The sequence below is a fragment of the Triticum aestivum genome, chromosome 6B (assembly GCF_018294505.1).
Source record: "Triticum aestivum cultivar Chinese Spring chromosome 6B, IWGSC CS RefSeq v2.1, whole genome shotgun sequence".
Taxonomy (NCBI): domain Eukaryota; kingdom Viridiplantae; phylum Streptophyta; class Magnoliopsida; order Poales; family Poaceae; genus Triticum; species Triticum aestivum.
Window position 1 is genome coordinate 674,645,586 of NC_057810.1, and position 24,088 is coordinate 674,669,673.

The 24,088-nt window shown below is 43.9% G+C and overlaps 1 protein-coding gene across 1 annotated transcript; it reads left to right on the forward strand.

Moving 5' to 3' along the window:
• Positions 1-10,694: 10,694 nt before the first annotated feature.
• On the forward strand, positions 10,695-11,432 carry LOC123139587 (agamous-like MADS-box protein AGL80). The gene has a single exon (XM_044559352.1). The coding sequence runs from the start codon at positions 10,695-10,697 to the stop codon at positions 11,430-11,432; it is 738 nt and encodes a 245-aa protein (XP_044415287.1).
• Positions 11,433-24,088: the final 12,656 nt, after the last annotated feature.

Below are 24,088 nucleotides of genomic sequence, written 5' to 3' on the forward strand. Positions count from 1 at the left end.
TTTTTGATGCTATCTCTCGAAAGTCGATCAGTGTGAAGCAACTCCATAGGCTACAAGAAGAGATCATTGTCATACTGAATGAGCTAGAGATGTACTTCCCGCCCGCGTTCTTTGATGTCATGGTGCATCTATGTGTCCACATCATGGACGACATCATCGACCTAGAGCCGACATTCCTGCATAGCATGATGCCGTTCGAGAGGATGAATGGGGTAATCAAAGGATTCGTTTGTAACATGTCCCGTCCAGATGGAAGCATAGCCCAGGGATATCTAACCAAAGAGTGCATCTCTTTCTGTGAGAGTTATCTGACCAAAGACCCTGTTGTTGGTTTGCCCGTCAACAAGCACTGTGGAAGGCTCGAAGTCGAAGGTCACACCAACGGTCATAGGGATGTGAATGTGTTACGCTCGGGCTGACAAAACGACGTTGACAGGGCAAACTTAGTAGTGCTACAACACCTAGATGTGCTAGAAGATTTCGTGACACTGCACAAAGAGACCATTCCGAAGAAGTACCATGATCGTGGGGTGCACAGGACAAACGCTGAAGTTATTAGAGAGCACAAGTCCACTTTCTTGTGTTGGTTCAAAGAGCGAGTTATGGCTAATCCCCGAAAGAGGGTTGTCCGAACGGAACACTCATATACGCCTTAGCTCATGGCCCCTCGACCAACCTTGCGACTTATCAAGCATACGATATCAACGGATACACGTTCTACATGGAGAAGAAAGATAAAAACAGTGATGACCAAAACTCAGGGGTGACGATGGAAGCCATGACCGGGAATGTAATTGAGAGATATTACAGAAGGGTCGAAGAGATATGGGAGCTTAACTACTCTGGACTACATAACGCGACGATGTTCCGTGTCAGATGGGCTAAAAATGTACACAGAGAAAACCGACATTTCGCTACCATGTGTGTACCCGACTCTGATGATAGCGGTACCGTCAATGCCATCGCCAAAAATGAGTCATGGGTACACGCTAAACAAGTGACACAATGTTTCTTCATAACTGATCCGATCAATCCCAGCCGTGTTGTCGTGAAGACGAGCAAAAGGAGCATCATCGGAATGGAAGGAGTCGCCAACGAGGAAGACTATGACCAGTACGGTGATCCGATGAGGGAAGATGATGCTGATGACGATGAAACATATGTTAAAAGAAGAATGAAGACTACATTACCTATGAAAGATCGTAATCCCTGGAGAAGGAAAAGTCACGACCATGGGCTCAATTATTCGACAACGAAAAAAGAGGGAAGAAGATTAGTCTGAAGCATCGTCGTCGCCCAAGCTGACAAACTAATCCCAAAATTTGTGTGTGCCTAGCTATTTTGTATATAGCCGATAGCGGTCAAATGATGTAAGATATATATTATACTAATTATTATCCGGAGGGTAACAGTGGTATTGCTCAAACGACAGACCAAATTAAACCCCTGAGTTTGTGGAATATGAAAAAGATCAAGAAAAATAAAAAGAAAAGGTAAAAGAAAAATGAAAAAGAAGGAAGTTTGTGGAATATGAAAAATAAAAATAAAAATAAATAAATAAATAGAAAAAGTTAGCAGTAGCGCGTTTTCGCTAGGACAGCGCTATAGCTAAGAAAAAGAAAAATAAAAAAAAGAAGAAGAAAAAGTTAGCAGTAGCGCGTTTTTGCTAGGGCGGCGCTATAGCTAAGAAAAATAAAAATAAAAAAGAAAAATAAAAAGGTTAGCAGTAGCGCGTTTTTGCTAGAGCAGTGCTATAGCTAAGTTAGCTATAGCGCGTTTTGCCAAGACGCGCTATAGCTAAGTTGCGTATACAAAGCCACTGCACCCATCTCTTTCCTCTGTCTCACTCTCGCTCGATCCGATCGATCCCCTTTCTCTGTGCCGCCCCTCCCCCGCCACCGACACCGCACCAGACCCTAACACCGCGCCCGCCCACGCCGCCGTTGACGCCCAACGCCCCGACATTCCCTCCCCCTTGCCGCCCCGTCCCCATAGGTCCACCCGCCGGCCCGACCCCTCCCCCCGTGCCGCCCCTCTCCCCCGAGTTCTCCCCTCCACCGGCCGGCGCCCCTCCCCCCAGCTCTCTCTCTCTCTCTCTCTCTCTCTCTCTCTCTCTCTCTTACCGGTCGTACGTGGTCACTGCAGCAGCTTTGGCTCCTCCGGAAGCAAGGTGCTCGGCAAGGAGGAGAAGGACGCCGGACACAAGGTGCTTGGCTCCTCTGGCAACAAGGTGCATCCCTCTCCCCCCCCCCCGCTACCTCAAAATCTGGATGCCATCATCATCAATATTGCATCTTATGTACATATTGCATCTTCTACACTTGCTTCATTTTGCTTCATTACACTTGCTATGTTCCTCTTAAGAAATGCTACTGTTCAAACCTCCCAAGGAATGCTACTGTTAAATCCTCTTAAGAAATTCTAAAGTAGCATCACTAGTTAACTTATTGCACTGACTACCTTATGATCACATTTTAATTAGTGCTCTGCTCTAGGTGTGGGGCTTAATCACTCACACATCAGATGGGTCCAAGCTAACTGTAGCTAGCTAGGTCTCTACTAGCTCTGCTCATTAAGCCACAAAGGAAGTACATTAGTGTTATATTTGTAGATTTGTACAGTTCAAGTGACTCTGACTCCTTAGTCTAGGTTTGATAAGTACAGTGAACTTTGGTCATATTGTTGTAGGTAGTGAAGCTAAACTAATGCTTTGCCTAGCTAACTAAACTAAACTTATTACTTGATCTACGGTTGTGAAACATAGCAACCATATTTTATGTTTTGGCATGTGGCAGCCATTCCTGGTATCTCCATTGCATTTTCCTATGGGCCAACTAGTTGGTAACCATCAGGGCTCATTTTATTTTGTTTTTTGGTGGCTTTTGTTCATGGACTGCAATAATGAGATTGGCCAAAGACAAGTGTGGATGATCATGCTGCTTTGATTATGACTACTCTGTTGCTACCACGACAGCGATAAATTTGGTTGTTGATTCATTTCCCGATTGCGAGAACCTATGTTTTGCCGGAAATGTTGATTCATTTCCATTCCGGCAAATTTCAGGCGCTCTATATGTGCACTTTCTAGCAAAGGTCATGCCAAAATTTTCCGTGAATTTCGGCATGACTTGTGCTAGAAAGTTGGACATATCGAGTACTTGAGATTTGTCGCGACGGGAATGAAACAACATTTTTGGCAAAACAAAGGTCACTTTTTGTCATTATTCACTTTATAATATAAAGCTCGATAATTAAACGACTACGATATTGAACCCTAGCAAACATGACCGACACCGATGAGGCCGGAGGTTCTCACTCCCAATTAGGTCGAGCACACGCCTACCTCGACTTTTTGGCGGATCAGGAGAGACAGGAAGTTGGGTGTCCAGACCGCCTTGTCATGACGGATGATGACGGTGGTGGCGCCGGCGCCGACACTGATGCCACCAACGACACCGGCAGTGAGACTGGCGCTGATGATGTTCCTAACTATAGCACGGAAGGTGGGACCTCCCAAGCCAGTGAGGGAAAGAAGGAAAAGAGGACACCACACCGAAATGAGCTCGGCACCGGAAGACTGGTGGTCACGGTGGTGCACCCTAGCGAGTTCGAGCCAATAGAGCCGCGAGAAGTGGCAGCGTGTTACGGCAACCAACTAGCATGCATCCTACGGGATACCGCAAACATCAACACCACAAAAATACGGAAGAATGATCAGTTGAAGAAGCTCCTTCTAACAAGGTTGCACGCAAGAGTCCTGTTCCCCGGTCGTAATGACGAAGTCGACCCATGGGATGATCATGCCATGAAAAAAATCAACAACAAAGCCTTAGGGAAGTTCAGCAATGCATTGATCGCTTGGCAAACTAGGGTGAAAAAGGCGATTCAATTAGACCATGGAACCTACGCCGAGATTGTTGCAGACAATCTGAAAATTACGATAGAGGACTTTGAAAAGTTCAAGGAGACTTGCAATGAAGAAGCTGCCAAGGCCAGGTCGGAGAGAGGCAAGCAGCTGCAGGCAAAGAACATGGGGAACCACCGCCTCTGAATTCGTGGTTACACAGGAAAGAGGTCCGTGTGGGCTAAGGAGGACGCAAAACGTGAACTTCAGGGGATCCTAGACCCATTGGCTGAGTTCACCGACCAGGAGGAGCACGACTTCATCAGGGCCCGATTCTCGTGGGACCCCAAGAAAAAGATTTGTTTCACTGACGGGCCGACTAGGAAATTCATGAGAATGTTGGTAATTATCCTTTTACCATCTTACATATTAGGTTCTGATCAACGAAGTCTACTACATTCTAGTCGCATTCGTAGATGATTCACGGTCCATTTTGCAGAGAGAGCAACACAAGCTTGCGGTGGTCGAGCGCGACTCGTCGACTCAGTCGACTCAGTCGTCGGTGAAGTACAAGTGGGACACTCCTTTCAACTGGGCCATGAACATAATGATGGGACACCCGCCCGGCCAGCGGCCGCAATATGGACGTGTGCATGGCGCCGGGGATGGGGCCACTTGGAAGTACTATTATAGCGAGGACCCCGAGGCCAAAAGACAGAGAAAGAAGTTCAGTCAAGTGACTATCGACGAGAAGGTGGCGCGGGCGATGGAGAAAGCAAAAGCTGAGACCAAAGCTGAGATAATCGCTGCCTGTAGATCTGATTTCATGGATGCCTTTACAACCTTGATTCCAACAGTGGTCACATGGGTGCAACAAAATCCAAATGCGCCACCAAGTGAATTTCCCATGCCCAGCTTCACCGGGAGCAACTCAATGAACATCGCACCCATACCCGTACCTAGTATGGCAACCGCACCCGCACCTCCTCCAGCACCTGCTCCTGCGCCCAGCTCTCACAGCAGCCCTAGCTCCGTCTCTGGCTTGAATGTCGGGCCGTCGACATTGGCTGAGCTCGACGCCCTCACGGTAAATACGTGTCGTCGCACCTTCATCAACTCAACTAATTAATTAATCTTCAGTTGTCGTTCTTTTTGGATCTCTGAAGCCGCACATATATGTCTTTGTAGGCCAACTCCACTCCGTGCACCCTCCTTTACAACATGAAGGGTGGGTTAGTGGATGTGGGGAAGGGTACGATAGTGAAGCCTAAGGATCGATTGTTTCACCGCTGGCAGATGCCTGATAACGCCTTAAGGGTCTCCGTGGCGAGTGTGAAAGCGGGCTACGTGGGTCTCCCTCGTCCGATACAAACCGATGGAGAGGATGACGAGACCCCCACGCAGTTGGCCAATGCAAAATTGGCCGATCCTATGGCCGAAAAATCTTCTTCGTGTCGAGGTGGCCGGGAGCACACCAACGGGACCTCATGAAGATATGACCACAACACCACCTACACAAGTACAACCATCGTCTGTGCTGCTTGCTGAGATCGAGAGACATGAGGAAGGAGGGCCAACCATTCCGCCGGCAGATGATGCCATCTGCCCCATGGAAGAGGATAGGGATCATGACATGGAGGATGCCGACGATGACCCTAACCAGTATTTCAATACTGCCTTTGACAACGAAGTAATAACGAGTCAACCATATGAATATGAGATGCATGTACCAGAGCCGGAACGTCCTCGGGAGTGCAAGAAGTCTTTGTTCATGCAATCCTCGCAGGACACGCCTCCAGATGCCGGCTCCACCCAAGCTCAACTACTTAGCCAGAGTCGTCCAATGCTGAGCCCGGCAACACTAGGGGTGGTGCTCAGGGAGGGTCTGACAGACCCACCAGCACCTCAGCCCACCAAGAAGAAGCAGAGGAAGAGACCGGCGGCAAGAAAATCCAATAAAGCTGGCAATGTTGGTTCTAGCAGCCAGCAGCCTTGGACCAAGATTGACCATGTACCGATGAAACATGCGCCATTAATCCATGTCACGGGAGAGCCAATGGTACCGGCGAATGCACTAGCTGCCATAGAAGGGGATCTCAGGAGACTCCATGACCATGTGCTTTCGACAGAGAGAAGCCTCCTCGCCTCGGATGATCCAGGATACCCACTTTATACGGTTCATGTGTCGAGAAGTTGCAATATGTATGTCCACACATGCCCCGCAGACCTCTTCTTCCCGAGGTTTGATTACGTCTTCCAGATGTTTCAAATGTGGACACTCGATTTTACGTTTGTCCGCCTGTATGCGCTGCACATGAACTACATCGTCAGGAGAGAGCAAGTCACCGGTCTTGCGGTCGCGGACCCATACTACATGCATGAGGGCTTCTTGTCAGTCAACGACGCCAACCGTCAATATGCGAGTCAGTACATCGAAGACTTCTTGGTCAGCAATAATGACAAAGAAATGATTCTCCTACCTTATCATCCCAGGTAAGTCATCCGCGGATAGCACTATAACACATACATCCTTTCATGCATTTCAATAGTTACTTTGCATGCATGGAGGCTAAACTTGATCGTATATTTTGCGCAGCGGGGGGTGTCGTGCCGTTCTCATTGTTCTTTACTCGCGTTACTCCCGCGCTCTATATTTGGACCCGTCGAAGAACATACAGAAGAAAGATTACACACACATAAAGTATGTTCTGGACAGAGCTATGCTGGGCTTCAGCATGCGGGGTGGCTACATCCAACACAAAAAAACAAATAAGGCCGGGCTTTGTTTCACCCACAAGACTGACTTCTGTTGCATCCAGCAACCGGCAAGAAGTGAGAATGATGGATTCTACGTCATCCATCTAATGATGGAGTACAGAAGGGATGTGCAATCACTTTGCATGAAATCTTCATCCGATACCCATATCCAGAGATGGCCGAAGCCTTTGGAGCCGTGCCGGATAATCGACTTCGAAATGATTTCTACCGGATCCAACAGGAAATTGCGTCCATCATCATCAAAGATGTCCTCGAAGAGAATGGGATGTTCTATGCCGGCCCAATATCGCGAGCTGACGTCCGAACCCGCATTGCCCTACAGCGTCAGGACATGACGCCTTTCACTAAGCTTGGGTCTGTCCTCCCGGATATGGACAGATGGGAAGAGTGCACTGCTTAAAAACAATGTGTCTGTTTAGTTACTTGTTACTTTCTGTACGACGAAACTTCGAATCTCTCAGTACGACGAAACTATTAGATGTATGGTGCCGCGCTCTAGTTAATTACTTTCGGTACGATAAAATTTGTTAACTATGTTTACTATATATGTTGCTTCTATTTCATAACTGTTTTGTTGAATTCGCTTCATGGTATATATATGTGCATCTCTGACAGGTATATAGATCAACGATGGCGAGGAAGTGGTATGCCGTGTATGTAGGGCATGTTCCGGGTGTGTATGATGAGTGGCCAGAGTGTCAGGCCCAAGTCTCTGGCTTCTCCGGCGGAAGCCAGAAAGGGTTTGATAGCAGAGCGGAAGCCGAAGCTAGTTACTTGAGATTCATAGCAAAACAGGGGATTCAGAACCAGCGCCGCTACAAAAACTACTACATAATACCGCTTTTGATCATCGTGATCGCTCTTATCGTGTACGTCTTAGTTTAGGTAGATGATGAAACATGTGTCTACGGTGACAATGTAAGATACATGTCATCATTATAACTTGTATCGCTATTTCGAGATGATGATGAGATCGACATCATTTGTGTTGAGACTAATGTTGATATGATGAGACTATGTTGTACCACTTCGATGATGATGATGAGACATTCCTTTTTCATATAGTTCCAGTGTATGTGTATGTTGTAACTGTATAAAACATGTAAAAATACGAATACAGCAACATAAAAAAAAGAAAATACTAGCAGTAGCGTGGGGTATTGGAGTAGTAGTAGCGCTGCTTACCAGTAGCGTTTGTTTGTTGGCCCACGCTACTAGCATTAGCAGTAGTGATGGGCAGAGGCGCGCTACTGCTAGATACAGATAGCAGTAGCGCTGGTTCAAACAAGCGCTACTGCTAAAAAATAGTTGTTGCGCCGTAGCAGTAGCGCGCCTACCCGCGCTACTAATAGCCAAATCACCAGCGCTACTGATAAGGGTTTTTCTAGTAGTGCACGACTCAGAAAATCTACACATTGCTGCAAGTTCTCCCACCGCAAGCCGCTAGGCACCTGATACACTCCCACTACTCATCACATCAAGCAATACAACCACCAAGCTCACGACTAGTGGAGGCCACATGCTTGAGGGGTACATTACATCCCACAGTCTGGATCCGACACCTAGGTTCACTTTCTCAGATATGGGGACAGGGGCTCTGGTAGGTATGAGGTTGTGATGGCTCAAGTACAATGGGGTATAGGAGAGCTCCGATTGTGGTACCCAGAGAGTGCAAGAGGCCTCGTGGGCATCATACTGGGAGAGCAAAGAGAAGTTTTATATTTTTGTACGCAGTATGTAGTTGCATTGAGCCGGGAGCCCGAGACTGGACTTTAGGGTTGTGAGATGGGATGAAAATAATGATTGAGGGTCACCACTTTGGCATATAAGTGGTGCATATTTATTAATGACGAGTCCATTGTTGCACTTGGCCCGCTATCGGTAGGGAATCACTACTAATGGACTCTATGTGTCCTATATAAGTTAACTTTTTTGTCTTCATTCAGTGTATGCTATAAACACCATTGATTGATTTATGAGCTCAGCAAGACGACGTGTGTCGTCCCTTCAAATTTCATGGCTTGATGAGCTCAGCGAGATGACGTGCATCACACAAGATGTGTTCCGGCATGAATTGTGACATCACGTGGAAACCATTGACGTGTATATGATTTTTTGCGCTCCCAAAATATAAGGGGCCAACGGTCCGTGAACATAAATTTAATTATTTAAATGGACACCAAATATACAAAGTTATAAGAGGAAGGTTTAAATGTGTGCTAAAATTACATATCGGCACAATTAAGGCAGAAAATCTTAGGAAATATTCTTACAATCTTTCACCATATCAAAATTACATATGGCAATGTTGAACACAAATCGGGCAGCTCTGAACCTAGAGGACACGAACTAGTCAGAGGAGCTTCACTATGGAACCCAGGTCGAGGTGCCCTTGGGACCCTTGCGATCCTAGATGCTTCTAAGCCCTTGGGACAGAGCACAGGGTAGGGGCATATAGCATCCAGAACAACACAAACTTTGCAGCTGCTCATCAGCGAAGCCTAGCCCCCCCCCCCCCCGCCCGCGCGCGCACGTTGCAAAGAGCTTGGTCATGGGCAACCTCAACCCAAAATGGGTGGCAGACTTGGGGATGGGGAACTCCATCATCATTATGAGCTGAGTACTGTCCAAGTATAAGACCAACACTTGGATGTGGCCCTTTGTGGGTGTAAAGGAGGATCATCTTAGGTTGTCTCATAGGCTAACAACCACGGAATTTTAAAAATAACTCATTTGTACCGAGCTTGGGGTTGAGTCATCATGCTCCTAGACGGCCAGGCCCTCCACGATGGGAAGAGGCTCCCATCGCTCTCAGAGTCCCATAGTAAAGATGATGGTAGTCACACTTCCACCCCTTCCCAGGCTTCTGAATGATCTCACTAAGTTGTACCATGGCGCCTTTGGTGCCATGGAAAAATAACAAAAGCAAAAGTAGATCATATATTTTTGGGAGGCCAGGGAGACCAGTGAAAAGGTGTTGGCCATCGCACTAGCTTTTGTACATGTGAACCTCCTCTCATGTGATGGGTACCGGGTTCATGTCCTCCTTCTTTGACTGCTCTCCACCGAGCCCATCGGAATACAACTTGGCAGTAGTCCAGAGTTACCTCAGTCTACTTTAGTAGGGGAAAAGTCACACGGGGGCTACTAAAGGTACAACCCTCGGGTTAGTCGAGGGTCGATGTTCAATGCATAGGCACCAGCCTAGTGAAGGAAAAACGGTGTTTCTTGTTTGGAAGGTTGTCATATTGTCTCCTACAACTCAAAGGTTGTGGTATTCTGAGCAAGTCGGGTCCTCCTGGCATATACTAGGTGGGACAAAAATAACCACTGCTTGGAAGGTTGTCATATGTTCTCCTACAACTCAAACATTGTGGTATTCTAAGCAAGTTGGTTCCTCCCGTCATATACTAGGTGGGACAAAATAATCACTACGGGTCATCAATTTGGCGCGCAAGTTATGTGTATTATACCAATGACAGGCATGTTGGTGAAGTTGACCCACTAGCGATAACGAATAATTACTTATGGTTATGGACCCCATTATCGGCCTTAGATATTTTCTTTTTTCGCTTAATAGGGGGTGTGTGTTACAAACATCATCGATGACGTATCAGGTTGCTGGTTAATAATGTCTTCCTTTTTTGTGTTAGATAGGAGCAACCGAGACTTGTGCTCGCTCAATTCATTTGCGCGGCCTGGTGCGCTTAGTGCGATGACATCCGTCGCACATGAAGCATTGCAAAATGAACCGTTACGTTACATGGAAGCCGTTTGCGAGCGTACAATTTGCCGCGCTCTCGTGATACAAGGGGCCAACCGTCACACGGGCGTAAATTTAAAAGGTTTAAATGGACGCCAAATATACAAAGTTATAAAAAGAAGGTTTAAATGGGTGCCAAAATTACATATGGGCACAATTAAGGCAGTAAATCTCATGCAATATTCTTCCAATCTGTCGCCATATCATGAAATTAATTCTTGGGCGATCCCTCCACTATAAATCCACCCCTCTTCCCTGCCTAAACCAACAACTTTCTTTTCCTAGGCTAGTTTTATCCCTTTACCGGAAATGGCTAGCAAGAAGTCGATCCGCAAGAAGGTGACCCTCAAGTACATCGCCAATGACTCCAGCCGGCGCACTAGGTTTAGGAAGCGTCTCGGGGGGCTGATGAAGAAGGCGGCCCAGCTGGCCACCCTGTGCGACGTCAGGTCCTGCGTGGTGGTGTACGGCGAGCGCGAGGCGGAGCCTAAGGTATTCCCTTCCCACGCCGAGGCGGTGGATATCCTCAACGAATTTAAAAGCATGCCAGAGCTAGGGCATTGCAAGAAGACGATGGACCAGGAGGCCTTCCTCACCCAGCGCATCGCCAAGCTCCAGGACCAGGTCTACAAGGCTCGCCGCGAGTGCCAGGACAGCGAGATAAGGTACCTCCTTTACAACATCATGAACGGCAAGCACCCAGGCCTCGTTGGCCTCAGCGTTGAGGAGCTCGTCCGCGTTGGCTGGAAGGTGGACGAGCTCCTCAAGAGCCTCGGCGAACGCATGGAAAAAAACCATGTCCAGGCGCCACCGCCAGCTCCATGCGTCAGCACCGGCAACATAGACATGGGGTCTCCGACACAGTATCTCGCGTCACCGCACCAGCAGGAATACTGGCTTGACATGACGAGCTCCGGAGGGGGCGTCGACACCCAGGTCGGTTGCAACACCAGCCACGATGGTGCCAGCTTCTCCAGCGGTGATCTAATGATGCAGATTCAGTCCTCCGATCTGGGGTTCAGTTCGAGTCCTTTCCCTCCCATGTAAGGCAGGATGGATGAGGATCTGCAGCCACTGTGATGGCCAGCTATCGTGCGATCAATCTCTCGGTATTTATTTAGTTTCCTGAAAGTGTTGTTCGTCTATGTGCGTCGTTGTATCCATCTTTCCATCATGCTCTGTGAGCCAAGTCTCGTTTTCTATTGTAATGTCGTTATTGAATTTTTATTCAGTTGATCTCTTCCCAAAAGGCGATTTGTTTGATCTCTGCTGCTCAATTGGTCGTAAATTTTAAGTTGCACCTGTTTTTTGTGTCCCAATCATGTTTTGTCTTACATTACTTGCACAACTAAATGCTTGATACTTGTTTGTTTGCTGTCAGGGCCTGAAATAACCTTCGTCTCGTGTGTTGGCCGGTTGCGAGATATACTGTCAGGGCCTGTAATTTCATGCTATTTTTTGTGTCTAGAAGTTTACCCTGACTCAAATGGTCGTAAATCATAAGTTGCACCTGTTTGTTTGTGTCACAATCGTGTTTTGTCAGACATACTTGCACAGCTAAATGCCTGATAGTTGCTGCTTGATTGCTGCCAGGGGCTCAAAGAACCTTAGTCTCGTGTGTTGGCCAGTTGGGCTACTGTCAGGGCCTTTAATTTCATGCTATTTTGGTGTCTAGAATTTTACCTTTTCTGTGGTAGAAATGATTTGAAGATTAGTTGTCCTGGAGCCAGCTAAATGTGCTGGATGATTAATATTTTCCAGTATAAAGATTTGAGAATTAATTACCTTTGAGACTTAATTACGTAGCGACAGCTTGCCACAGGAAAACATCGGAACTATGGAAGCTCTCGACTGTGCTCTCCTTTGTTGGAGCTGTGTCATGTTCTCTGTTCTTCAGACCCTTCTCCGTTCTTCAGACAGGCCCACAGGAGTTTCTCTACACGCCTCTGCTTCCCATGCCCTCGATCTTTCTCTCTGTCATCCCACTGACCGGACCTGCTTCAGCATGTAAGATTGAGATTTGGAGCTATTTACATGTTGTGTTGACTAGTTCTTTTTGCTAGTGATGAACTCTACAAGCTGCAACAAGTGACCCGAAGAGTGAAATTATAGCATTCCTTCCTAATTCCAAGTTATGAATAAAGATTTCATACAAAAAAATTTACCAGCAAACGCCGCTTTAATTAGCTTCGCAACAAAGCAATTCACATGGAATTCGGAAACCACAAGATTTGTAGGCATGTCCAACAAGAAATGCTAAAGGCCAATGGAAACTATGTGCTCAGTGGTGTCGTCACTCTTCAGCATTAGTAGTACAAACTACAGAGGAGGCAAGAATAATAGTGAAGTGTCTCAACTTCAGCATGTGTCGCACGCAGTAGAACTATCGATAATAAGCACCCGCACATTCAACTTCATTTTGGCGCTTAGAATAAAGATGCCATGTAAAGAACCATGTTAGAACTTAGAACCCACAGAGTTGATAAGGACCAGCCATCCTCTATAGGACAAATGCATCCCTTTCCTCCGCGTGTTTCCATCCCTAGTGATCTAGCATAACTGCATAAGTAGTCGTATGTTTGTTGTATTGAAGCCATTACCATTCTAGTTGACAATGGAGATTTTACATTTGAAACATTCTCTTCTTTTGGAAAATAGGCAATTAAATAGATGAGCAAAAGTAAGTGGAAGAGACCCATTTCTGTTGTATGGATGAGCAGTAAGATAATACCCGTGATAATTAAGGGGGTAAGGTCAATGGGTACAAAAAGTAAGAAAAGTGACATACAAGTGATTAGTTACGGATAGTGCTGCAGGAAACAAGGAGCAAAAGTGGATTTACTACTAGTACTAGTTTACCAACTGGTTCTGTGTTTTCGCAATTGAATATGATGTGAAAAACAATCCTTCCATGTTTTACATATATCAAAGCGGCAGTCACTGCTAAAGACACAATCCTTCCATGTTTTACATATATCAAAGCGGTTGCCTAAAATATGGAGAAGGTAAGTGCGGTTGTCCACATGTGTTCTCGAGGAGCGTGATAAGACTGAGACTGGTAAATGAAGTTATAGTGCCATACAAAATGATTACTGGACATGAGATAACAGAAAAACTAAGGATGGACATCATGGCTAGATTTCTGAAACCCAAGAGCAAGGATACTATGATTTGTTCGCTAATGGGTTCATTGTTTTTTGTAGAAAATAGATAGATCACTACAGGAAAAACATATGTTGCCTTGTGTTTTTGTAATCCGAGTGTAATTTATCAGCTGCTCAGCTTATAGCTCGCTAAACCGAGTGTTGCGACCAAGGCATACAAGGAAGAAATAGCCCTCAGCTTATTGCCACCTACTTCGCATATAATGCAAAGCGCTCAACCTTACGATCCACGTAGCGAACAACCAAGCCACGTGGTTGTGCTCGCCGTGCTGACAGCTCCGTGATGGTGATCCGTATAAGCCAAGTGCAGCCTAATGGACCTCGTGTGGCATATATAATACATTTTTGTTCTAAAAATTCAAAAACATTCTGTCTCCTGCAAGCAGACCAGTTGATGAAATGCACTCGGCTTACATTGGATAATATCATGTCCAACCAGCCAATTATATTGTGGGCAACAATCCTCTCTCTCTCTCTCTCTCTCTCTCTCTCTCTCTCTCTCTCTCCTGCTCCACGGCGCTCCTCCCCTCCCGGCCTCCCCACCTCAGTCGACGCCTCCTCACCACCAAATCTTGAAGCGGACAACTGCGAGGCCTCCTCTCCACCACATCGATGCCGGACCGGACGTGCCTCCACCAGCAAACCAAACGCCGGACGATCGACCGTTAAGCTGCAGCACCTCGACACAGGCCGCGCCTCCACCTGCAGCACCGCAACGCCGGCGACCGAGATTTTTTTCATGTATGGACACTCAAATGGTAGGGCAAAAGGGCACCTCGACAAGGGCACGTTTCACACGGTTGTCTGGAGCATCACAGTACTGAGATTTGTCAAATGGGGGTAGTTAGAATCTTGTAGGGCAAAAGGACTATGAATGTTATCCTAGTTAGTTGTTGTCGTGAGGAACAATGTTTTTTTTTTAGAAAAGGAGGATGACCCCCGGCCTCTGCATCATGTATGGACACTCAAATGGTGTGCAAAATGAATGTTGAGGGCAGCAAGGGCACGTTTCACACGGTTGTGGGGAGCATCACAGTACTGAGATTTGTCAAATGGGGGTAGTTAGAATCTTGTAGGGCAAAAGGACTATGAATGTTATCCTAGTTAGTTGTTATCGTGAGGAACAAATGTGAATTACCCGAACTTATCAGATCAGTGTTGGATCATTGTTGTTGTCAATATAAACACAATGTTCGTGGAAAGGGGTCAACGTGGTTAGATCATGTAATGAAGATTGGTCGCTAAAGGCAACAAAACAGCATATCTAGTGTGCTTCCTATATTCATTTGGCATTTAATTGAAGTTTAACATACGACCCGTTCATCTTTTTCGATTGAAATGGTAATGTAATGATAATAAGGTAAATGGAGTGAGGGCAAGTTTCACATGTTTGTTAGGTAGCATTACAATACTGAGATTTGGTAATAGAGTTGGAATTCTACATGATGCTGAATGAGTACGTAAGTCATGGTAACTGAAAAATCAAAGATCAGCAAACATGACTTGTCGATAAAAGGATAAGGTGAATACCAACTAGTTAATTTTACAATGCTTCCTTGGAGTTGCCAAACCATAATAAAACGTAGAAATGGGTCAATGGGGTAAGACTGTTAAATATAGATTGACTGCTAGTTAAAGTCAAGCTAATGGACAACTCAAGCATAGACAGTACCACTTTGGCATGTGAACAAGGGGGGCGGTGAATAGGGTTGGTTCTTTAACTGGGTTGTCGTCTTTAGTTGACCTTTGATGTACAACATAGTGTCCGTTCTATATTGAAAACAATCACACAAAATTAGAAATGTGATAAATCCAATAACTATTGTTGAGTCTTTTCACATAATTGCTTTTTGTATTTGTTTTATCATAACAACGCTTCAGAGAGAGAGAGAGAGAGAGAGAGAGAGAGAGAGAGAGAGAGAGAGAGAGAGAGAGAGAGAGATGCATATTTATTTTATCTTGATGTTTCCCTGATATAGCTAGCTAGCATACATATCATCTACTCCCTTCGACCCATAATATAAGAGTGTTTTAGACAGTAGTGCATCATGCACCTCAACTCAACAACATGCCGGCTGACTCTGAACATAGAAGGATCGATGGATTATGTTCATGGCTTCAATCTTTCATACACGTCGGCATGGTAGTCTAAACAGAGATTCATAACATCCCACTATACTTTAAACATATGTTCATCCCCTTGCAAAAGGAAAAGAAAAATAGTTGTTCGTCACATCCCGCTATTCTGTTTGTATGTCAGCAACATCAGACAAGATGACTTGCAACGTGTACATGGCCCAGTTTTGAACTTGCTAAGGCACCGGCAAGTACACACTACACACACACAAACACACACATCCGCAGAAAAAAGTACACACACACAGAGATTTTATTGCATCTGTCTATTTATCTATATATAATACAACCTATGATTGCCGGCTTTTATGTCCATTCATTAGAAAAAATAGGCATTGTGCACGACAGCCCCCATCAACACAATTTGTTATTTATGAATGCTACTTTATTATTCTTCCCTTTTCTAAAAAAACTTTATTATTCTTTAGAGCTTGTGTTGAGGATGCAAATTATATTAAAGGAGTACTGGAGGTTTATGGGTCAACTACAGGTCAACTAGTAGACCCTGCAAAATGCTCTATGTTGTTTGGTAACTCTTGTTCAGGAGGAATCATGGAGGAAGTAAAAAAAGTTACCGGATCTGGCTTTGAAGAAAAATACCTGGGGCTGCCCACCCCGGATGGCAGGATGTCAAAAGGAAAATTCCAAAAACTTCAAGTTCGGCTCACAAAGCGTGTATTTTCATTGGTGGTCACCCAACTCAAGTAGGAGAAGGAACTTTGATAGGGGCCGTAGCGCAGTCTATTCCCACATATATCATGAGTGTCTTCAAACTATCTTCGGAAGTGTGTGATGACTTGAATCGTATGGTGAGGAACTACTTCTGGGGTGCAGAAAATGGGAAGAGAAAGACACACTGGTATTCTTGGAAGAAGATTACACGGGCGAAGAAGCAAGGGGGTCTAGGTTTTAAAGACTTCTAGTTATTTAATCAAGCACTACTGGCACGGCAGGCATGGCACATAATTGAGTATCCGAACAGTCTCTATGCCAGATTAATCAAGGCAAAACATTTTCCAAATGGGAAATTTGTTGACTTGGATTTCACTGGAAATCCGTCACCTATGTTTCATGCTATCACTCATGGTTTGGAGCTCCTCAGAAACGGAATTGTGTGGAGGATTGGGAATGGGCAAAGTGTACGTATTTGGCGGGATAGGTGGATCGTGAGGGAACCAATTGGTGGCCTAATCCCAACAAAAAAGAAGATGCCGTCTCAAGTGGGTTTCAAAGTTGATTGTCCATAACGGTGAGTGGGACATGGACATGATCAGGCAACACTTCCTTCCTGTGGATGTGGAAGAAATTCGGCCTGCCCCTCGTTTCGGCGATGACTTTATTGCGTGGGGGGCGGATAAAAGCAGAAGATTTACTGTCTGAAGTGCTTATAGTCTAGCAAGTGATGAACTAGTGAATGCGGCCTCGGTCTCTACTAGCTCACGACCTGATGGCAGTCACCAAGGTTGGAATGATACATGGCACTGTAATGTTCCACCAAAAGTACAATCCTTTGAATGGAGACTTGCCACTGACTTGCTTGCAACATGAAAGAACAAAGTCGAAGGAAACTGGAGACCTCTTCTATATACCCATTGTGTGATAGGGAAGAGGAAGATTAATTTCATGTCATCTACTCATCTAATCACGCGGTATACTTATGGAATGCCACGGCGAGTGAGTGGACATTGTGTGAAAGAAAAAGTATAAAAAATGTGGGCTAAGATTAGTTCTTCCACCTTCTAACTAATATTGATGAAGGAACTCAGGCACGCCTTATGATGTTATTTTGGAGAATATGGTATGTCAGGAATGAATTGGTACATTCTAAACCATTGCCTCATGTGCATGTCTCGGTCCAGTTCCTAGGAAGCTATCTAGAATCTTTGCAAGGCATAAAGGAGTCTACAAACATTAATCAAGTTAAAGGAAAATCAGTTGTTAGACCGGACTATATACAGAAAGTTTGCAGTTTGGATGTATCATGGACAGTATATGGATGTATCATGGACAAAGCCAGCAGTTTGAAGGATAAAGTTGAACACTGATGGGTCGGTGTCACAGTCAAGGGCACGAGCGAAAAGATCCTCAGTGATCATGATATGGCCCCATCATTTTTTCATAATGCAGGCACCTCGATTCATGCGGTGATATACTAGAACCTGAATTGTTGACGTTCAAAGAAGGAATTTCTTTGGAACTTCAGTGGAGTAATTTGCCAATCGACATCAAAATAGATTGTTTGGAAGCCATCACCATGATAAGAGAAGTTGCTAGAAATAACTCAAAATATGCTTTTATAGTTAGAGATATCATTACTAGTATGGGGGAATAGATTCTTGCATTACTCATTCTCGTCGGAACTGTAATATGGCTAGTAACTTCATGGCTAATTTTGTTAGGTTGCAATGGCGAACTGCTGTTTGGATAGGCTCTGGTCTGAAAGAGGTCATGGAGATTGTTGAACGAGATGTAAACTGAACTTTTGAGTAATCCAAGAATTATTTTCACACACAAAAATATAAGACATAGTACTTATGCCGCATGCAATTTTGGTGTCGGAAGCATATACCACTTGACATTTCCTGTTCGTGGTCTATCTCCGTCATAATCTATATCTCCTTATGTAATAGTCGTTAAACCCTATATCACCATATTCAATAATCACTGCTCCAACAGTCCCTATAAACCCCACCATACATTATTGTCATATCCGAAGCAAAAAAATCCAGATTTTAACAACTGACATTCTTTAAATCTTTTGAGGTACAAGAAGACCATTTGTTCCCGCAAAAAAATATCATGTGTATCCATTGAAAAATGTATTTAGTACTCTCTCTATTTGAATAAAACGAGCATCTCACTAGCCATATTCAAATTTTGACTGAAGAAACATAATTTCACAAATTAACTTACATAGTCAACATATAACTTTCTTTTCTAATGACGAGAGAGTAACATTACACTCATCCACAAAAAAAGAGTAACATTACAGTATTTGGCATAGTTCGTCAATATAGTGAGACATATTTTATTAAATGTGACATTTCATAGGCACGGTTGACACCCACTCAGATTATCAAACATTGTAGAACCAGAGGGTGTACAAAATTTTGAAAGTCAATGTGCCTAAGAGAAGATAGACAAATGATGCACTGGATTTGGACTCTAGGTCGACTTCGACTAGATGGTACACATAGTGGATTTCCTTCTGAATAAATTAAACTAAATGGATCATGTGTATGAGTAAAGAAAATGTGTGTCTGTAACATGGTTTGCTAATTAAGCTTAATATATTGTTCCAAAAATATGGTGCAAAAATATGATAATGTGTGATATTCTTCCCAGACACCCTATTTTAGTTGTTTCTTAACTAAGACACTTGGGCATCTTGTAGGCAATGTAGTGACGTAAAACCATGCACATCAAGGAAATGCACAATGGTGCTATCTTAGCAATGAATATTAGGATGATTCTAAAATGTAAGGTAGACATAAAAAAATATGTTTGCTTTTTTTGGCCAAGAGATGGAAATTTCAAAAGAAATGTATGAGATGCCATATTTTCATCCCACCTTATTTTAATACTTTTCGGCAACACATATTATTTTAGGCATATAAACGGTTATTGAATGCAGATGCATGACACTAAGAAACAATCTGTTGCGGAACTTTTTTCATTTTCTTCTTTTTAGTCTGGGCAGTACAGGTTATCGATGGCTTGTCCATAGAAGGATAATTGTGTCGTGGGTATTCTATGGCACGCCATCAGTAGTTGGTCTAACCTTCTCTAATTTGAGGATAGATTGGTGTGGTTACTAGTGGCGTGACATTATTCTTCATGCCATCAGTAATCAAGTTATTGGCGGCGTGACCATGTATTAGCACACCACCAGTAACTTAGGTCATGTCCCATTCATTTGTTTCATTTGGTAGTGACGTGGATTTTTGATGCCACGTTGCCAGTAACCTATTATAGGTGGCGTACCAATTATACCAACGCCGCCACTATTTGGAAAAATAGTGGTGGCGTTGATTGAAACCGGGGAGCCACCAATAGAAGTCATGTATAAGCATTTCTCCAATAGTGACTGAGACACTAGGTCATCTGGCAGGCAATGTAGAGATGTACAACCACGCACGTCAAGTTAATGTATAATGGTGCTATCTTAGCAATGAATATTAGAATGATTCTGACATGTAAGAGAGAAAAAAAATGTTTGCTTTTGTTGCCAAGAGATGGAAATTTCAAAAGAAAAGTGTGAAGGGCCATATTTTCAATTTGTTTAGGCAACACATATTATTTTATGCATATAAGCGATTATTGAATCTAAATGACACTATAAGAGACAATCCATTGCAAAAAAAAGTGTACTATCTAAGTAGTGTGAAATAAAGAAGGTAAAATATCTGATAACCCGTTGTACATGCCCTAAAAATGTATTAGATTATAAATAAAATTCGACAACACGATTCTGGATAGCTAGAGCATGTGTCCAAAATGTAAGGACTAATATGGTGTGAAAATGTCATTGCATTAGTTTATATCAGTAAAATATTGTTCAGCTACTCGGACATAGTTATATGCTTATAGTAATATAATCTAGTCATGCTACCTTACATATGATTATCAAGGGTGATGATCGATTGGTGAGTAACTGTTGCAGTACCAAATTTATATTTTTACAATGCTTCTGCAAATTCTTAGTACGTTGGCGGATTTTTAGAAATCCTTCTCGCCAAAAAATCTCACTATTGCGCTAATAAGTACTTATTTTAAGATGTGAATTTTATTAAAAAGTTATTGCGATGATTTGATTTTAAAAATGCTCCACTAAGAATTCACAAGCACAGTGTGTGTGTGCAATAAAACCGATTGTTTTCATAAATTTATTATTAGTTACAACAAGGGAAAGATAAATAAGAGTTGGAATTACTTACATGGAATTGTGCGAACAATAGTGTAGCAAGAGCATAAGGACAAAGGGGGAGAGGCCGGTAACCATTTCAAGCAAGACATGACCAGAAGCAAGACGCAGAAGCCATCTAAACATGAAAACAGTATGTAATGGGGAATTGAACACTGATCAGTCTATGATTAGGGAGTTAGTGCAACTAAATCTTGTTTTGTAAGCATCCAATTAAAAATGAGAATCATTATATAATAATAATAATAATAATAATAATAATAATAATAATAATTATTATTATTATTATTATTATTATTATTATTATTATTATTTGGGGTACAAATACAAATTATTGATTACAAAAAATTAGTACAGTATGCATAACAACGCGGTAGATTACTACATAACATATATATTAAGATCTCAGTGATTAAATCAAACATACCCAAGAGAGAACTATGCTTGAAAAAGCCTCATATTTGTGAATTTGATACCACTTTATAAAATACTAGCCCGCACATCGTACATGCCACTTTGCTAGTTGTCAAACAGTGCAATCTATTTGAGCATGAACTTGTTTTGAATGGCATCTATGGGTGACTAGCATCTAGGAGCTAGAGCACATGTGGTGCACATCGTTTTTTCTAGGATTTGTAGAAAGATCAGATGTTAAGAAAGTCTAAGTTAATTCACTAATCACTTGTGTATTTTCTATGTACTTTGAAAATGTTAAACATGACTGTGAGATCCTCGCTAAAGAAGGTTTTGAATTCCAATATAAAGCATGGACAAATTTGGAAGAATTTTGGGCACAAATATATACATGTGATAATATTATCATTTTTTTACTATTTACTGCAGAGCAACAACCCTACAGTCTTTATTCCAGAAATCTTTCCCTCGGCCTATTTAATCTGCTCCCACCAGGAGTCGAATCCAGGACCTCGGGTGCTACTAAGATCAATGCAACCACTAGGCTACAGTCCCGTTCGATGTGATAATATTATCGTTGTTTCTATGGATTGTAAAAAGATATAAATTAAATTTCTCGGAAAATTTCTAGATATCTATTTTTATGTGAGAGAATTCATATTATAATATTTGACCATGTGATAAATAATCTTACATAAATTTTTATATGAAAAGTTTATTATTTTATACAAACTTTGGATTTATGGTTTTGTAAAAGAGTTAAATAATTTAGGGTCTGGCCCGATTGATTTCCCGTTTTGGTTTATTGTCAGTTGGAATGATCAAATAGATGAGTTATCGTTTAGTTTTATCCCCTTTTCACGTAACCTTTAGTTGCGTTAAGCCAACAAGAACCAAATAAGAAGCATAAGTGTGCAAGCCTTTTATTTGCTCCATATTTTATCCTCACTAGATGACCCATTATGCCAATTAACGCAGAGACCAACCGCAGGTGGGAAGTTAAGCGAACCATTTGAAATTTCAGGGAGTTGGAGAGTTAGCTCCAACATTTGGTATCAGCGCTAGGTGATGACGAAGACGATGCCATGTGACTCTTCAGCGAGTGGAGCATTGGTGCTGAGCTACTCGGCAGCTATGGCGGTGGCCGCGACGGCAGCGATGACGGCGGAAGTGGGGAAGCATCCATTCCTGCTGCTCACGGGGACGAACTACGTGGACCGGGTGATGAGGATGAAATACCTCTTGCGAGCCAATGGCGCATGGGCTGCCTCGTGCGGCATCATCCGCGGAGGTCGACAAGGGCAAAGAGGAGATTGCCATGACGATCATCTCCCAGTCGATCGACGACCCGACGCTGCTGCGAGTTGAGGAGAAGGAGACCGGGGCCGATGTGTAGGCGGCGCTACGCTCCATGCACGTGGGCATCGAGCGCGTCCGAGAGGCAAGGATTCAGTCCTTGCAATCAGAGTTTCATGGCTTCAAGAAGGGGGATGTGGAGTCTGTGGATGATTTCGCGACGAGGTTCATGACGCTCATGGGGTGCATCCATGAGCTTGGTGATCTGACGGAGGAGAAGTACGTCGTCAAGAAGGTGCTTTGAGTCGTCTCCAAAAAGTTCATCCACATTGCGTCGTCCGTTACGCTGTTCGGCGACACCAACAAGATGGCCATGGAGGACGCCATTAGTTCAATCAAGGCGCATGAGGAGCTCCTTAAGGGTGGGAGACGATACGTGAAGAGGAGCAACTTCTCATGACTAGAGGACACAACTCGTCGCAAGGACGGGGTCGTGGTCGTGGAGAAGGTGAAGGGCGCAGCGACAAAAAGGAGGTACAATGTTACAATTGTCGTGAACTTGATCACGTTGCTTGGGAGTGTCCAGAGAAGAAGGAGAAGGAGGAGAAGGCACTGCTGGTCGGCTACGGCAACGACGGACCGGCCCTCCTTTGAAGTTTCTGCGTGAAGAATGGAGATCAAGATTAGGGCTGAATGTTAGATATAATCTTGATGTCTTTTTTGTCTGCCTGTTTACTTTCGTATTTTCATGTAATAGTGTGTCTGTGCAGAGATACGGGCATACACCTTATGATTTCAGTGTGAAGAGCATGCATGGAGAGATTCCAACGTGTGGTGAGAAGCTGCTCCATGCATGGATCTGAAGCTAACGGGCTACACAAGTGATCTAGCAAGTTTGACATGCATGCGTGTATTAGTGCCATGAGAATAGGTCATGATTTAGTTGGTTAGTGGAGCAGGTCGTGTGCATAAGAGCCGGGTAGGTTGTGGCCTGGCAACGTGTGCTAGCTACTTAAAGTGTTGTAATCCAGTTTGTTTGATCAAGGGAACAGAGAAGACAACTTCTAGTTGTGACATAACGCAAGGCCAAAATCTTTCGCATATTTTGTGAGCCGTGCGACGCAGCAGAGTGAGTGCTTTAGGAAGTTGAGGGAGTCAGGTCCAACACAAGGCAACTAAAAAGCCAATTCCCGGTACCCAGCACAGGCGAATCGAATTTGTTTCGAGGCAGCGAAGTTGTGGTTGTACATTCTATTAACTTTTTGTGTTATAAATTTTAAAATCATGGGCCCCACCCTTGTGTCAAGGCGCGGGACCCACTTTCAGTATTGGTGGCTGATACGTCTCTAATGTATGTATTTTTCCTAATGTTTTTCCTCTTATTTTGGACTCTAATTTGCATGATTTGAATGAAACTAACCCGGACTGACGTTGTTTTCAGCAAAACTATCATGGTGTTGTTTTTGTGCAGAAATAAAAGTTCTCTGATTGGCACGAAACTTTGCGAGGATTTTGTATTCAATAAATAACAATTTCTGGAGCCAAGAACCACTGGAGGAGGGCACCTGGGTGGGCACAACCCACCAGGGCGCCCCTCCCCTCCAGGCGTGCCCAGGTGGGTTGTTGTTCCCACCTAGTGGCCCCGCAGACTCCAACCTTGATACTATAAAATCACATATTTGAATAAAAAACTCAGGGAGAAATAATTATCGCGTTTTACGAAACGGAGCCACTGCCACATCCTGTTCTTCATCGGGAGGCCAGATCTG